Genomic DNA, 15,996 nt, shown 5'->3' with positions numbered 1-15,996 from the left:
CTGGGGACAAAACAATGAGGGTGATGGACAACCCTGGGCAGGACCTTACCAACTCCTTGCGGGGAGTGGGGGCGGGCATCTGACCCCTCTCATTGGACAGATGGGAAAACTGAGGCCCAGGGCATATAGAACCGGGACCTGAATCCTTCTAGGATCTTCTATCCCCAAGGCCATGACCAGCCAGCAAATCTCAAGGGGGACAACTGTGGTTAAAGTCCATTTAAATTGCACATGAACACAAACACCCCCCCTAGTGCCTGGGAATAGGGAAGGAGCCAGGGCAAGCCCTTGGTAGAGCCCACTGGTCGTGTGCCAGGTCAGGGGTTATCAGGGCAAGAACTGCAGCACACAGTGCCCGGGACAGGAGCAGGTGCCAGACTTCCCTCCGACACCCTCCCTCTGGCCGGCACACCAGGGAGGCTGGCCTGGCCCACTGTGCTGGGAGAGGGAAGCCAGCCCAGCCATCCACCCTGCCAGCACTCTCCCCTCCCTGACCACAGCCTCCCACACACGGCTGGGCCACGGCAACCACTCGGTAAGGGCGGTAAGGGCTGGCAGAGAACAGCCCTTCTGGTCTGGGGCCTCCTCCTCTCCACTGGCATCTCCGCCTCCCCCCAGCCAGGACCAGCAGGGTGCAGGGCTGGGCTGCCTTCCCCGCTTCTCATGCTCCAGCCTCCTCTGCTGCTCCTGGCTCCTCATGGGTCACCCCTGGCCTCAGTTTTCCCACTTTTAAGATAAAAGGGACAGGCCAAGGACACCAGACAGTCAAGAAATGCTTCTACCATGAGGGACAAAAGACCAAAGGCACTCTACAGAAACAGAGAAATGCAGAGAACAGAAAACTTAAAAACCCAAAATGATGGGGCTTCCCTGGTGGCGCAGTGGTTGAGAGTCCGCCTGCCGATGCAGGGGACACGGGTTCGTGCCCCGGTCCAGGAAGATCCCACATGCCGTGGAGTGGCTGGGCCTGTGAGCCATGGCCGCTGAGCCTGTGTGTCCGGAGCCTGTTCTCCACAACGGGAGAGGCCACAACAGTGAGAGGCCCGCGTACCACACACACACACACAAAAAACCAAAATGAATAGCTTCAAAGAGAGGAGACGATGTTACATCCTTGAAACAAGAGCATCCCTTTTTAAAAAGAGGACATTCAGAAAGTAAGGAAGAGCTCTTGGAGATTTGGAAGAATATGGCAGCATCCATCAGGCTGTAATAAAAAGAATGGAAACTAAAGTTGAGAAAATCCTCCAGCAGGTAGAACAAAAGACAAGATAAAAAATAGGAGCAAATGATTAAGAAAATTAGGTGATTAAACCAGGAGGTTCGGCCTCCAGTTATCCACAAAGCAAGAACAGAAGAAAGAAGGGAGGACACTGCCAAAGAAATGGAAATTCGACCCAAGTGTTGAAGTCCTTTAATAGCTTCTGTTCTTAAAATATTAAAATGTTTCCCTACATGAATACCTGTGCCCTAAACCTCCTAAATATGCCCCCTTCCCCTTCTGCATGACCCCAGGACCTATGAGTGACCAGTGGGTATCACAAGGGGGTCACCCTGTTGCCCAGTTTGCCAGTCAGACTCCCATCCCTACGAGACATCCCCAGGGAAGATGAAGCCCTGGGTGCAGTCCTAGCACCGAGGTCAGGTGCTCAGCACCCTTGGGCCTTCTCCTCCTGGTCAGTCTGCCCCAAGGTCACCCTCCTGAGGCCATCCCCAGTCACCGTAGCCTCTGCAGAGCCCATACCAGTTGTTAGATGCTATATTTTGGATATCTTTCTGGGAGCTGGTGGGTGGAAGGCAGAGGAGGTGAGGCTAAGGCTCCGACCCCCATATTCCTAAACACAATGGCCACATTTGCCCCAGGCCCCCTGGACCGATCCAGAGATCCAGAGCTTTCAGTCCTCTCCCTCTGCACATCAGCATCTGAGGGCCCACAATGTGCTGGGCACCCCATGGATAGCCGTGACCAAGGCAGACCTGTGTGTCTGATCGTCCCCTTTCCCCTCCCCCCCAAACCCCTCCCCCTCCCAGGCTCCACATTTCCTAATACGGCTCCTCCATCCATCCAGCTGCCTGAACCAGAGACAGGGGGCTCCCCCTGACTCCATCTCCATTACCCATCAATAGCCGGTCCCCAAGTCCTAATTATTTCTTCTTAAATATTTCTCCAACTAGTCTCTTCTCCAGCCTCTCTCAACAGCTACCCAAGAGAGATCTTTTTACCCCGCAGATAGAGTGGCCTGGGAAGGCCTTTCGGAGGAGGTGACATTTAAGCAGAAGAGTGAGACTGTCCTTTTCCCCTGAGGGAGCAGGCGGAGAGATCCAGGCAGGCAGGGTCAGAGCCCTGCTGAGAGCCCCAGGCAGAAGCACCGAGGGAATTCCAGGGCAGGGAGGCTACAGTTCAGAGCAGGGTCAGTGGTAGATGAGCCAACTGCCAAATGGGGGCTTCGTAGGAGCCGGGACCTTACCCTGAAAGCACCGGGAAGCCACTGAAGGATTCTAAGCAGGGGAGTGACATGAAAAGACGTACTTTTTAAAGAGCTCCTCCTGGCTGTGGTGTGGGGAACAGACAGAGGGAAACCAAGGCAGAAGCCAGAGCTGCCACAGCGGTCCCCTAGGAGACGATCCAGCACCTCACAGGGGACTGGGCCTCCGGAAGCTACTCAGACTGAGCTGTAAAGATCCTGTCTGGGACCCAAGGTTGAGGCAGGAAGGAGTTGTTCCTAGGTCCCCTGCCACCCACAGCCACTAACCACAGCCACGGCTCCCTCCACCCAGGGCTAAGCTCAGCTCTTAGATGGCCGTGCTTCCCCAGTCAGCCATGGCCACGCCCCGGGTGCTGCTCAGTCCTCTGCCCTCCACGCTGGGTGATACACTGAGAGCCCAGTAAGAAGGATGAACATGGACTTTGGAGTTCAAAGTCCATCCTCCTCTTGTAGGTACCAGATCACCCTGGGCAGGAGCTGTCCCCTTGAGGACCACCATATCCTTGTCAGTAAAACACAGATGGTACTTTGTTTTCAAGGTACAGGGAGGAACAAATGAGACTATTTGTGTGTCCAGGGAAAGATGACAGACTTTGAAGCCCAATGGCCTGGGTTTAAATCCCAGCTCTTATTTAAAGGCTGTGTGGGACACTCCCCTAGTGGTGCAATGGTTGAGAATCCACCTGCCGATGCAGGGGACACGGGTTTGATCCCTGGTCTGGGAAGATCCCACATGCCGTGGAGCAACTAAGCCCGTGCGCCACAACTACTGAGCCTGTGCGCCACAACTACTGAGTCCACGTGTCACAACTACTGAGCCCACATGCCTCGCGCCCATGCTCCACAACAAGAGAAGCCACCGAAATAAGAAGCCCATGCACCGCAACAAAGAGTTGCCCCAGCTAGACGCAACTAAAGAAAGCCCGTGCACAGCAACAAAGACCCAAGGCAGCCAAAAATAAATAAAATTTAAAATTAAAAAAAATAATAAAGGCTGTGTGACCTTGAGCAAATTACCCAAACTCTCTGTTTATGAGATCTGGCATGTTTGAGAAGAGAGGTTAACACAGGCTTTGTAGGACTTCAAGGAACGTGTGTAGGCTTTAGCTCTGACCCTGAGCATGGCAGGAGGGTTTGAGAAAGGAAGTGATCTGATCACTCTGTTTTAAGATGACTGTTCTCACTACAGTACTGTGGGGACAGTAGATGGGGGAGGCCAGGGTGGACACCTGGAGACTGGTCAGGAGGCCACTGCAATAGTCCAATGGCTCAGACCAGGATGGTGACAGGGAGGAGACAGTGGCCAGATTCAGAATGTGCTTTGGAGAAGAGCTGGCAGGGTCAGGAAGGAGATTGAGAAATAAGTTAAGCCCCCAGAGAGAAGATGGAATAAGAAGAAACAGGTGAGGGAATTCCCTGGTGGTCCAGTGGTTAGGACTCTGTGCTCTCATTGCTTAGGGCCGGGGTTTGATCCCTGGTCAGGGAACTAGGGTCCCACAAGCTGTGCGGTGCAGCCAAAAAAAAGAAGAAGAAAAAGAAACAGGTGAGGGCTTCCCTGGTGGCGCAGTGGTTAAGAATCCGCCTGACAATGCAGGGGACATGGGTTCAAGCCCTGGTCCAGGAAGATCCCACATGCTGCGGAGCAACTAAGCCCGTGCGCCACAACTACTAAGCCTGCACTCTAGAGTCCGAGAGACACAACTAATGAGCCCACGTGCCACTACTGAAGCCCGCACACCTAGAGCCCGTGCTCCGCAATAAGAGAAGCCACCACAATGAGAAGCCTGTGCACCGCAACCAAGAGTAGCCCCCGCTCGCCGCAACTAGAGAAAGCCCGCGCGCAGCAATGAAGACCCAACACAGCCAAAAATAAATGGATAAATAAATAAATTTTTTAAAAAAAGGAACAGGTGAGAACACAGTCAACTGAGGCCCAAGTCACAGAGGCAGGAAAGAGGCTACTGGATTTGGCCAGGGTGAGGGAGGGGCCCCAGGCCAGATGCTGCTCTCCTTCCCCGCCTCAGCCCCAGCTCGCTCACAGCTGGGAGTCCTCCAGCGTGTTCTGTCCATATCCCAGTCTGACCAACTCCCCGGTCCCCCTGCCTGCTGACCTCAAGATCAAACTCCAGCTGGATCAAACCTGCACCCACCTCTCTAGGGCCCATGAAGGTGCCTAGACAGTTCCTGAGATGCCAAGTGGATGTGGGAAACAAAATCCGACCAGTTGCCCCACGAGAGCTGTTGCTTTTCCTCCTCCCTCTACCCGGCCCTGGACACTCTCACCTTCTTGCTCCGCTAATGAGCACTATGTGACCCTTTAATGAGCACCCGCGATTAGATCCCATCTTGGTGCCCGGTTAACCCACCCTAATGGCCTCATTAAGGTCCCTGCATCAATAACTGGCACTTGACATGGGCAAAGGACAGGCAGAGATAATCCAAGGGGCTTAACCCCAGTCAGAGCCATAGGTTCCAATTAATATTATTAAGTGACATTTATGGAGCATTTAGCCTGCTCGCCCTCAGCTAAGTGTTTTTTGTGCAATACTTTACCCAAACCTCCAGCTGGCAGGGGCATAGACCTAGGGTCACACCTGTGTTTATGAGACAACTTACTTCCCCAATCCTGGCTCAGTTCCCTCGTCGGTAAGACAGGGTCAATAATATACCTATCTCACAAGTTGTCACCAGATTCCAGTAAGTCAATCCAGGTGCAACATTTAAAGCAGTGCTTGCCATGCAGTAAAGGCTAATATACTTACATGATAAGTTAAATAAAAATTAAATCAACAACAGCTTCCTAGGGCAGAAAAAAGTGCAACAAGATGGAGAAGCGTGTTCTTGCCAGAACCCTCTCAGGGAATTGGAAGAGACACTTTTTTTTTTTTTTTTTTGCGGTATGTGGGCCTCTCACTGTTGTGGCCTCTCCCATTGCGGAGCACAGGCTCCGGACGCGCAGGCTCAGCGGCCACGGCTCACGGGCCCAGCCGCTCCGCGGCATGTGGGATCCTCCCGGACCGGGGCACGAACCCGTGTCCCCTGCATCGGCAGGCGGACTCTCAACCACTGCACCACCAGGGAAGCCCAGAAGAGACACTTTAAGTGTCGGGGCAAACGCCCAAGGATCATCAGTTCTCTCCTAAGGAGTGGGTGTCTGGATAAGTGAGGGGGTTCTGGCTTATGAAACAGAGGGTTCAAATTTGGATCCCGAGCTGAACTGCTCAAAGCAGTGAGGAGAGGTAGAGTCCTCCCAGCTCCAAACAAAATGAGCATAGAACAAACCCATGAGGAACAGGGAGAGGTAGGTGGTGGGAGGGACCCCATCTCCCAGGTCAGCTCTGGAGGAAGGTCCTGTTCTTACTTTCAACCTACAGAGGCTGAGGCCACAGCAAGGAAATAGTGTGTCCAGATTTGAATCCAGATCCACTGGCCCTTGAAGTCCTTGCTTTTAAGTGCTAGACCCCAGAGAGGGGATATCATGAGCCCTTGAAATGTGGGGAGGGAGGGCGGACCTCCCTCACTGGGGTGCTGGGGACCCTTCGGCCCGCCAGCATCCACGAGAGCAGAGGCAAGAGGTACGTTCTCCTTTGGAAGATGAAGAGATTTGGGCCCAGAGAGGGGGCACCACTTCCCCACGGCTCCCAACAGGTTACCATTGTGAGCAGGAAAATCTTGGAGGGTCAGATGGCCCAGGGTCAACCCTTGACTCTACTTGTTCTGTGGCCTTGGGCAACTGCCTTCACTTCTCTGAGCCTGCTCTCTTCTCAGTGACATGGGGATGGCAATGCTCTCCTCCTCCAAGTGTGGAGGGATTAAATTCGCTGACTCAGGAGAGGGCTCAGCCCAGCCCACCCCTGGGAGATGCTCAGCAAATGGTAGCAGCATCGTATGCGGGTGCATCACCTGCCACAGGCTCTCGGCTGAGTCAAAAAAAAAAAACAGTGACTGGTTCAGCCCTGGGAAGAGTGAGTGAGTGAGTGAGTGAGTGAGTGAGTGAGTGAGTGAGTGAGTGTGTGTGTGTGTGTGTGTGTGTGTGTGTGTGAAGCAGCAACCCTGGAATTCTCCAGAGGCGTCTGGGTCAAACTTCCTAGGGAAGAAGGCCTCTTATCTGTGGACTTACCTGCCATAATATAAGATGGTTTCAGGCTTGATGGCTCCATCCAGATGGACGTGCAGTTCTACCTGCAAGGGCGTAGAGGAAAAGGAGAGAAAAACAAACACCCATGAATGCCTGAAGGACCTTACAGAGGGTCATTGTTAACAATAATGTGATAACCATCAGTCACCACACACACTTCACTAAACTGTTTACACGCATTATCCTGTTTCATCCTTGTCTGTGGGGTGGGTTTAATTATCATCTCTGCCTCTTCCACAGTGGAGAACACTGAGGTTCAGAGAGGTTAAGTAACTTGTCCAAGACCACACAGCTCTAAGCGATGGAAACAGGAACCCAACCCAGTGCCTTTGTTCTTAACCACAGCTGCTAAGTGGCAGAACCGGAACTCTAACCCAAGCCCAATTCTGAAGCTGGTGCTCTTTAACACGAGGCCAGCCGTGGGCCCGGAGGAGCAACAGAGCCTCAGCCACCATGCAGGCAAATCCCACTCTCAGCCAACTCACCAAACAAGATCCAACTCTAACAAAAAGGACTGGCCACAGACCTTCCAGACTAGTGAATACCTACAACATATTTCAAAAATCAGTCTCCATTTTCAAAAGCGTGTGTTACTGAAAATGAAACATAGCTTATCAGGAATCAATATTTGACAATAAGATCCTTCCAGGACTCTAGAAAGGGCACCAGACACTTGGCCATCTTGGTGATCCTCTCCCACATGCTCAGCCCCATGGACAATACTCCATACACAAGGCCAAGAGTTTAAGGACAAGGACTTTAGGGAGAGCTCATCAGGCTGGACTCCCAGCTCTGCCTCTTCTCTGGCTGTGTGATCTTAGACAAGACACTTGATCTCCCTGAGCCTCAGTTTTCTCAACTGAAAACAGCTGCAAAGATTGCCTCGCTGTCCAAGAAGAGTTTAAGGATTTAAAAAGACAGTGTATAATGATGAAAAATCTGAAAGAGAAATTAAGGAAACACTCTCATTTACCATTACAACAAAAAGAATAAAATAACTAGGAATAGACTTACCTAAGGAGGCAAAAGACCTGTATGCAGAAAACTATAAGACACTGATGAAACAAATTAAAGATGATACAAACAGATGGAGAGATATACCAGGTTCTTGGATTGGAAGAATCAACATTGTGAAAATGACTCTACTACCCAAAGCAATCTACAGATTCAGTGCAATCCCTATTAAACTACCAATGGCATTTTTCACAGAACTAGAACAAAAAATTTCACAATTTGTATGGAAACACAAAAGACCCCAAATAGCCAAAGCAATCTTGAGAAAGAAAAACGGAGCTGGAGGAATCAGGCTCCCTGACTTCAGACTATACTACAATGCTACAGTAATCAAGACAGTATGGTACTGGCACAAAAACAGAAATATAGATCAATGGAACAGGATAGAAAGCCCAGAGATAAACCCACGCTCATATGGTCACCTTATCTTTGATAAAGGAGGCAAGAATATATAGTGGAGAAAAGACAGTCTCTTCAATAAGTGGTGCTGGGAAAACTGGACAGCTACATGTAAAAGAATCAAATTAGAACACTCCCCAACACCATACACAAAAATAAACTCAAAATGGATTAAAGACCTAAATGTAAGGCCAGACATTATGAAACTCTTAGAGGAAAACATAGGCAGAACACTCTATGACATAAATCACAGCAAGATCCTTTTTGACCCACCTCCTAGAGAAATGGAAACAAAAATAAACAAATGGGACCTAATGAGTCTTAAAATCTTTTGCATAGCAAAGGAAACCATAAACAAGACCAAAAGACAACCCTCAGAATGGGAGAAAATATTTGCAAATGAAGCAACTGACAAAGCATTAATCTCCAAAAGATACAAACAGCTCATGCAGCTCAATATCAAGAAACAACCCAATCCAAAAATGGGCAGAAGACCTAGACAGACATTTCTCCAAAGAAGACATACAGATGGTCAACAAACACATGAAAGGATGCTCAACATCACTAATCATTAGAGAAATGCAAATCAAAACTACAATGAGATATCATCTCACACCAGTCAGAATGGCCATCATCAAAAAGTCTACGAACAATAAATGCTGGAGAGGGTGTGGAGAAAATGGAACCCTCTTGCACTGTTGGTAGGAATGTAAATTGATACAGCCACTATGGAGAACGGTATGGAGGTTCCTTAAAAACTAAAAATAGAACTACCATACGATCCCACTACTGAGCAATCCCACTACTGGGCATATACCCTGAGAATACCATAATTCAAAGAGTCATGTACCACAACGTTCATTGCAGCTCTATTTACAATAGCCAGGACATGGAAGCAACCTAAGTGTCCATTGACAGATGAATGGATAAAGAAGATGTGGCACATATATACAATGGAATATTACTCAGCCATAAATAGGAACAAAATTAAGTTATTTGTAGTGAGGTGGGTGGATCTAGAGTCTGTCATACAGAGTGAAATAAGTCAGAAAGAGAAAAACAAATACCATATTCTGCTTTGGAAACACGGAAGCTTCCAGTGCAGGGAACTGCCAACCAGCTGTCTGACCTTGGACAGGTGACCTCACCTCTCTGAGCCTGTTTTCTTGTCTTTAACCTTCACAGGGCTGCGGCGAGGATCCAGCCAGAGAGATGGGGTAGTGCTGTGGTTAGAGCTGCAATCCCAGCTCCTCCACTCACCTCCTGGGTGACCTGGAGAAAGTTACTTCGCTTTCAGTGTCTCGGTGCTCTCATCTGTCCAGCGGGGAGGATGACGTGCCTTCCTCCCAGGGCTTCGTGAGACTTAACCACGTGATGCACCTAGCGTGCTTAGATCAGGACTCAGCAGGTAGCAACAGCATTTAGCATAATAAGCATAACTAAGAATCCCTCATTCACCAAATAGTTGAGGCCCTGCTGGGTGCACTAGGGATGGAGAGAGAAACTAAAGTGACAGAGTCCTGCTCCCGTGAGGCTTACAGTCCAGCAAGGGAGAGAGACACTAAGTAAATGTCACGTTGGTAAATGTACAATCACAAGCCAAGACAACTCCTGGGAGGCACAAACAGAGACCTACCAAAGAGGTAACAAACAAAAGAACTCGCCCAGCTAGAGGGCCAACGATGGCTTCCCAGAGAAAGCAGCACTTAAGCTAATAGCTGAAGGAGGAAGTAGGCAAAGGCAGGGGTGAGCAGGAAGGCTGGAAGAGCATCTAGGCAGAGGGAACAGCATGTGCGAAGGCCATGCAGTGGGAGAGGATGTGGTGGACGAGAGGAACTGAAATGGGCTCAGAGAGGCGAGCGGTTGTGGAGCTGGAGAGGCTGCAGGGGCACAAGGAGGACTGGGTTCCAACCTGAGAGCAACAGAGACGCCATGACAGGGTTTGAAGCTGAAAAGGACAAAGCATAGCAAGACCGGTTAGAAGTGGTCTTATGAAGTTTATGAGCAATAATGGTGCCTTGGACCAGGGTGGCAAGGCAGATACGGCAAAGCAGGTGGACAGGAAGCCATGTCAAGGATGATGCTTCAGGTTGGGCCTGGGTGGGTAGCGATTCCCACGCTCTGAGACAGAGAACCCAGGAAGAGGACCAAGTGCTGAGGGGGAGAGCACAGGGAGAGAAGTACGGTTAGTGTGATCTTACTTATGTGAAGTCGGGACACCTCTGAGACCTCTAGATGCACATGGACGGACCCAGTGGCTGTGCAGGTCTGGAGCTCCAGGGATCCAGGCTGGAAATATGAGTAGGAATATAGATGACTGAGGCTGTGATTTTGAAGAGCTCACCCATGAAGGGAACGTCGAGGAAAGAGCAGGGGACAAAGCCTGGACAAGCGCCAGCACCCAGTGGCTTATACAAGAGGGTGAGCCTGGAGAAGAGCTGCCAGAGAGATGGAAGGGAAACCAGGAGTGTGTGGTGTGCAGAAGGCAAAAGGCGATCAGACTTCAAGAGGGAGGAGTCACCCCCTCACCAGGGTCAGTGCAGAGGGCTGAACGGTAGTCCCCCAAAAGATGTCCACATCCTAATCCCCAGAACATATACTTCCACAGAGGGCAAAAGATGGGATTACAAATCTTGAGAGGAGGAGTTCTTCCTGGATTTATCTGGATGGGCCCTACACCCAGTCCTCTTTCTCCTTATAAGGGAGGCAGAGAGTTTTGAGAGACACACACAAGAGGAAGCAGCCCTAGGACCACAGCAGCAGATGAGAGTGACGCGGCCACAAGCCACCAGAAGCTGGAAGAGGCAACAAATGGTTACTGAGAAGGTAGGAGTGGGGAGTCCCTCTGAGAAGAAAATAGAGGAGCAATCAGCCAGGGGGAAGGAACAGGAAGGAGAGCGAACAGGCAGAGGGACATGCAGGCGCTAAGTGTCGGAATCAGGTGGTGAGAGACGAGGCCAGAGAGAAAGTTAGGGGGGTGGAGGGCAGGGAGATCTCACAGGTCACAGTAAAGTGCGATCCCCTGAAGGGTTTTGCACGGGGGAGTCACCTTCCAAAAGCTTTCTCTGGCTGCTGTGTGGAAAGCAGGCTGAAGAGAAGTCAGAACAGAGGACAGAGAGCTGACACAGTGGCCCAGGTGGGAGATGAGCCACCACTGGGAAGACTTGCTGCAGCACCAGACACAGCACATGCTCAGGGAGCCTGAGCCGAGCAGTGTGAGGGAAGGAGGCCTCAGAGAGCCCACGGGCTGCGGGGGACTGGAGTGCCCCGGGCGGGGGGGGAAAGCAGAGCCTGCCACTTGCCCACCGTGCCCTACAGGTCCCAGCCCTCCTCAGGGCCTCCTGGGAAGCTGCCCAGACACGTTTCAGGGGAGGAACAGAGGCCAGGAGCTGCCTCCACAGGTGGTCCAAGCTCAGGCAGGCCTCCCACTGAACTTTCTGGAAAACTGAGACTACCCATGGAGAAATCTGCCAGCTCAGAGATGGATGGGGACCCTGCTCTGTTGGACCCATTCAGAGAAAAGAAATAGCAGCAGTGGCCTCCAACTGACTGAATATCTCCTATGTCCTGGACCATCTACATGCATCATCTTACTTCATTCTTTTTTTTTTTTTTTTTGCGGTATGCGGGCCCCTCACTGTTGTGGCCTCTCCCGTTGCGGAGCACAGGCTCCGGACGCGCAGGCCCAGCGGCCATGGCTCACGGGCCCAGCCGCTCCGCGGCATATGGGATCCTCCCAGACCGGGGCACGAACCCGCATCCCCTGCATCGGCAGGCGGACTCTCAACCACTGCGCCACCAGGGAGGCCCCATCTTACTTCATTCTTACAACCAGTGAGGTGGGGACTTCACTCCCATTTTACACATGAGGAAACTGAGGCTCAGAAAAGTATCCAAGGACACAGAGGCAGTGATGGAGTTAGGATTTGTACCCAGGTTTGAATCTTGAGCTCCTGCTCTACTTTCTCGGCAGGCCTAGCCTCAGATGTAAATAATCCAGCAATAATAACAGCTGTTTACTGTTATCAGACCCTTTATTTCATCTGGTCTCCACCCCTAGGCAAGGGACACACTAGTTCCATGTTGCAGATGGGGAACTGGACTTGCCAAGCTGAGCTCAGAGGAATTCCGTGACCTGCCCAGGGTTACCCAGACCTGCAGTGGCAGATCCGGGTTAGAAGCCAAGCCCCTGCACCTCTAACCCAAGTCCTGCGCGCTGCCACACGACCTCCCTGGCGCTTGCACCAGACCTACACCCGGCCTCCTGACCACTCAGGAGGAGAATCTCAGCACCCCCCTCCCCTACATTCGCTCTCCACGGGCCTGACTCACAGCGAACGTCTGACAGAAGTGCAGGAAATCCTCCAGGTCTAAACAGGAAGCATCCCCAGTCGCCAAAAAATATTTACTAAGCCCCCTTCAGGTGCCAGGCTCTGTGGGGACGTGGAGAAACATGCCGAGTCCTTGCTCTCAGGAAATGCCAGGCAGGCAGGTAAGGCCCAGGGAGGTATATGCACTCGCCAAGGTCACCCAAGGTATCAGTGGCAGAGCCAGGACGGGGACCCAGGGTCTTGGACTCCAGGACCAGACACTCCCACATCTGACTCCCGCTCACAGCTGGAGGGGCTGTCTACCTTCCAGGCACACCTGAATCACACTACTTCTCCCCAGACCCCCTGCAAACACACCCATTTTGTATTCATCCCACTGACTTCTTCAGTTTACTTACCATGCCCCTGTCCCCAACTCTTAGGTTCTTTAAAGCGGGGACTTTGTGCTATCATGCTGTGCCCTCGGGGCCTAGGACAGTGCCCCGCCTAGCAGGAAGTGCTCAGCAGGTGTTGAAAAACTAAGTGATTGTTTTCTCCTCCCCCTGTCCCATGTCAGCAGTGCCGTGTCCTCTCCCTGCAGCAAAGGAGGGCTGACCTACCCCCTTGGGCCTGGCAGAGAACTCAGATGGGGCAGAGTAGCCAGGGTTGCTTGACCAGCGCCCAGAAGCCGGGCACTGCGGTCAGAACCTGGATGAGCCACAGGCGCCCACTTCCCTGCTTAGCCCTGCTCTTGGCATGGAGCTGGGCATAACCAGAGGTCAGTGCCCTCATGCCACCACAGCCTCTCAGCTGACTTTTGGGGTGAAGCCAGCAGACAGAGCAGCTCCAGGTCTGACATTGTCTCAGTCACACGTCCTCCAGGCAAGTCCTCTGGGCTCAGCCGCATCCGGGCTCCTATAGCTCCGAGGCACAGAGCAGAAGGGGCCTAGCAGTCCCTCAGTGCCTCCTGCTGACTCAGGGCCAACCAAGCTCTCTGCTGCCTCTGTGAGCCTCCCCAGGGGCTTCACAGAAGGCAAGGTGTATCCTCAGCCAGGGGGACAGCCTGTTGAGCAGCAGCCTAGGAACTTAGCACAGTTACCCCCATTTTATAAGTGAGAGGTCCGAGGCTCAGAGAGATTAAGGAACTTGCCCTAGGGCACAGTGTAATGACTGCCACAGCAGGAAGCTGTTTGACTCTAAAGCGGGAGGTCATAACCACCACGGCACACTCTGTTCATCCTGCATATGGGTGCTGAGTCAGCACTGGTAAAATCTAAACATGATTAATAACCATGACAAGGCTAATCAGTAGCAGCTGGCATTGGCCTGCCCCCTGCCCCAGGCCTGCACTTGGCATTGCATGTAGGGTGGATACAAATATGATTCCCGTTTCACAGATGGGGAAACTGAGGCACAGAGAAGCAACTCACTCAAGACCCCCAGAGACCGTCTCTTCCCCCACCTTGCCGCTCTGGAGCCTCAGAACCCTAAGGAGTGTGGGTGAGCCTGGTCCCAACACTCTGGGTAAATGTAGGCTTGGACCTCACCTTGGCCGCCCTGGCTTACTCTTCTCCCCTGTCCAAAACCAGGCCACAGTCCTACCCTTCCCTGGCCCAGGGGGCACCCCCTAGGACAACAGGGCAGCCGGACAAGCTTCTTCCAGCTCACAGGGCCCCTTCCCACCCAGGCCAAGCCCACCCTGAGGTCGGATGTAGCCTGTCCTGCCTGTGTGTGACCACACACACCGCACTTCCCTTCTCTGGTCCTTGCTTCTTCCTCTGTCCAACAAAAGGCTTCAATGAAACCCAATCTCACTCCTCCCCTCCCTCCCAACTGCCCGGGGGCGGGCGTTGTAACAAGCAAGGCCGGCAGGCTCTTCCCAGCCAGGGGCATTTTTCTTTTAACAGGTGGCTCTGGTAACAGAAAAGCACAAAAAGCCCAAAAGCCAAAGCAGTGCTAACACAGTGGGCTTTGTGGCTGGAAGGCGAGAGAGACAGAGAGAGAGAGACAGAGACAGGGTTGCAGGTGGAGAGAGGCCACCACAGGCCCCCACCGGGGGCCCCAGGGAGGAAATGCACACCCGAGGGCCTGCTGCGCCAGCCAGGTGCTCCACAAGCGCTAACCAGCATCCATTTCCCCCAAGAACACTGTGACCTTGGCTTTGTCAGCCCACTTTACAGAGAAGGAAGCTGGGGCTCAGGGAATTGTCCACCTGAGCCCTTGTAGCTGCTGAGTGGTGAGGCAAGGATCCAAGATCAGTCTATCTGAATCCCACAGCCACCCCGATTTACAAAGTGGGGTGTAAATCAGCAAAGCAGCATCTGCTTCAGTCTTAGGTAGGTCTCGGTTCAAGTCTAACCCTGCTGCTTTCTGGCTGTGTGACTTTGACAAGTTCCTTCCCCTCTCTGAGCCTCAGTTTCCTTATATGTATATGAAGATAATAGTAGGACTTTAAAGGGCTATTGTGAGCATTAAATGAGTTACTATATGCAAAGCAGTTAGAACAGTGCCTGAAACGGAGTAAACATTCAAATATGAGAAAGAAAAGTATGTTGGACCTTGAGCCTCAATTCTCTGCATTAGGAAGGGACCGGGCTGTTCCAACCTGGACCAGCTCACTCTCCAGCCTACAGCTTCAAGGCTGTCAGATTTTGTGTAGCCTTGGACAAGCCACTTCACCTTTCAGGCCTTAATTTCATCATCTGTAAATGGGGACGAAAACAGCCGCCTTGTTGAGCTGTCCAGAGGATTCTGTGAGATAAATCACTGAAGGTGCCTGGTACCCACGAACACTCAAATGGCAGCATTGTTACTGTTATTATAATGACAGGCATGTGATCAGCGTTGCTCTCTGAACAACACTGAACTCCTGAGGGCCATGGGATTTTCCAGCCTTGCCTCATGTGGAAAGAGACTGATAAGGGCCACCTCTCCACACCCCGTTGTGTTCAGGAAGCTACTTGTTGAAATAACATAATCAGAGCAGGTAGGCAGCCGCCTAGGATTTTGCTACTCAAAGTGTGGTCCACGGCCCAGCAGAATTAGCATCTCCTGGGAGCTTGTTAGGAGCACAGCATCTCAGGCCCCCTCCCAGATCTCCTGATTCAGAGTCTGAACAAGCATTGACAAGCGTCAGGTGATGTGACTATACATTAAAGTTTGGAAAACACTGCCTTGCTCTGCCTTCTCAAAGTTGGCCAGTCCTGAGCCTCACCTGGTGGTAGGTATGAGACGCCAAAGAGCCCAGCAGAGGCTCCTGTCCCAGACAGGCCCACACCTGGGGCACTGGAACTACCACCCCCAAAGGCTTCTGCAGAGGCAGTTCAGGAAAGCTGGCTAGGGCATGGGATTTTTTGAAGCCAGCCCACCCTGGCCTCAAACCCCAGCTTGGCCACATCCTAGCTGTGTGATCGTAGGCCTAGTTAATCTGTGCCTCTCTGACCATCTATAAAATGCGATGACACCAGCTACCTCCCAGACTCATTGCTAGGATCCAATGAATTAATGAAGGTTAATGTATTCAGAATGGTGCCTGGCACAGAGCAATAATTCAACTCAATAAGCTCTAGCTGTTAATACTACTGGTTCTCATTACTAGCTACTCCACAGGGAAGGCAGGGAACTGGCTCTGGTCACAGGGGCTCTGAGA

At 51.8% G+C, this 15,996-nt stretch overlaps 1 protein-coding gene across 7 annotated transcripts in view; it reads right to left on the bottom strand.

The window, feature by feature from the left end:
• Positions 1 to 15,996, bottom strand: part of ADA (adenosine deaminase) — a 43,290-nt gene that overhangs the window by 10,126 nt on the left and 17,168 nt on the right. For 5 of the 7 annotated variants that reach the window (XM_082600616.1, XM_082600617.1, XM_082600611.1 and 2 more), the window contains exon 2: positions 6,607 to 6,668. Coding sequence is in view for 2 of the 7 variants with exons in the window: in XM_082600611.1 (XP_082456737.1) it covers positions 6,607 to 6,668 (62 nt within the window). In the remaining 5 variants the exon portion in view is untranslated. Of the gene's footprint in view, positions 1 to 6,606; positions 6,669 to 9,297; positions 10,182 to 10,238; positions 10,258 to 15,996 lie in introns of those variants that run through there. The other 2 variants (XM_082600614.1, XM_082600613.1) reach the window with 2 other exon arrangements.

Source organism: Mesoplodon mirus (assembly GCF_964341445.2).
Source record: "Mesoplodon mirus genome assembly, chromosome: 15".
NCBI classification, from domain to species: domain Eukaryota; kingdom Metazoa; phylum Chordata; class Mammalia; order Artiodactyla; family Ziphiidae; genus Mesoplodon; species Mesoplodon mirus.
Note: the sequence above shows the minus strand (reverse complement) of the source record. Positions and strands in the feature narration are given on the sequence as shown.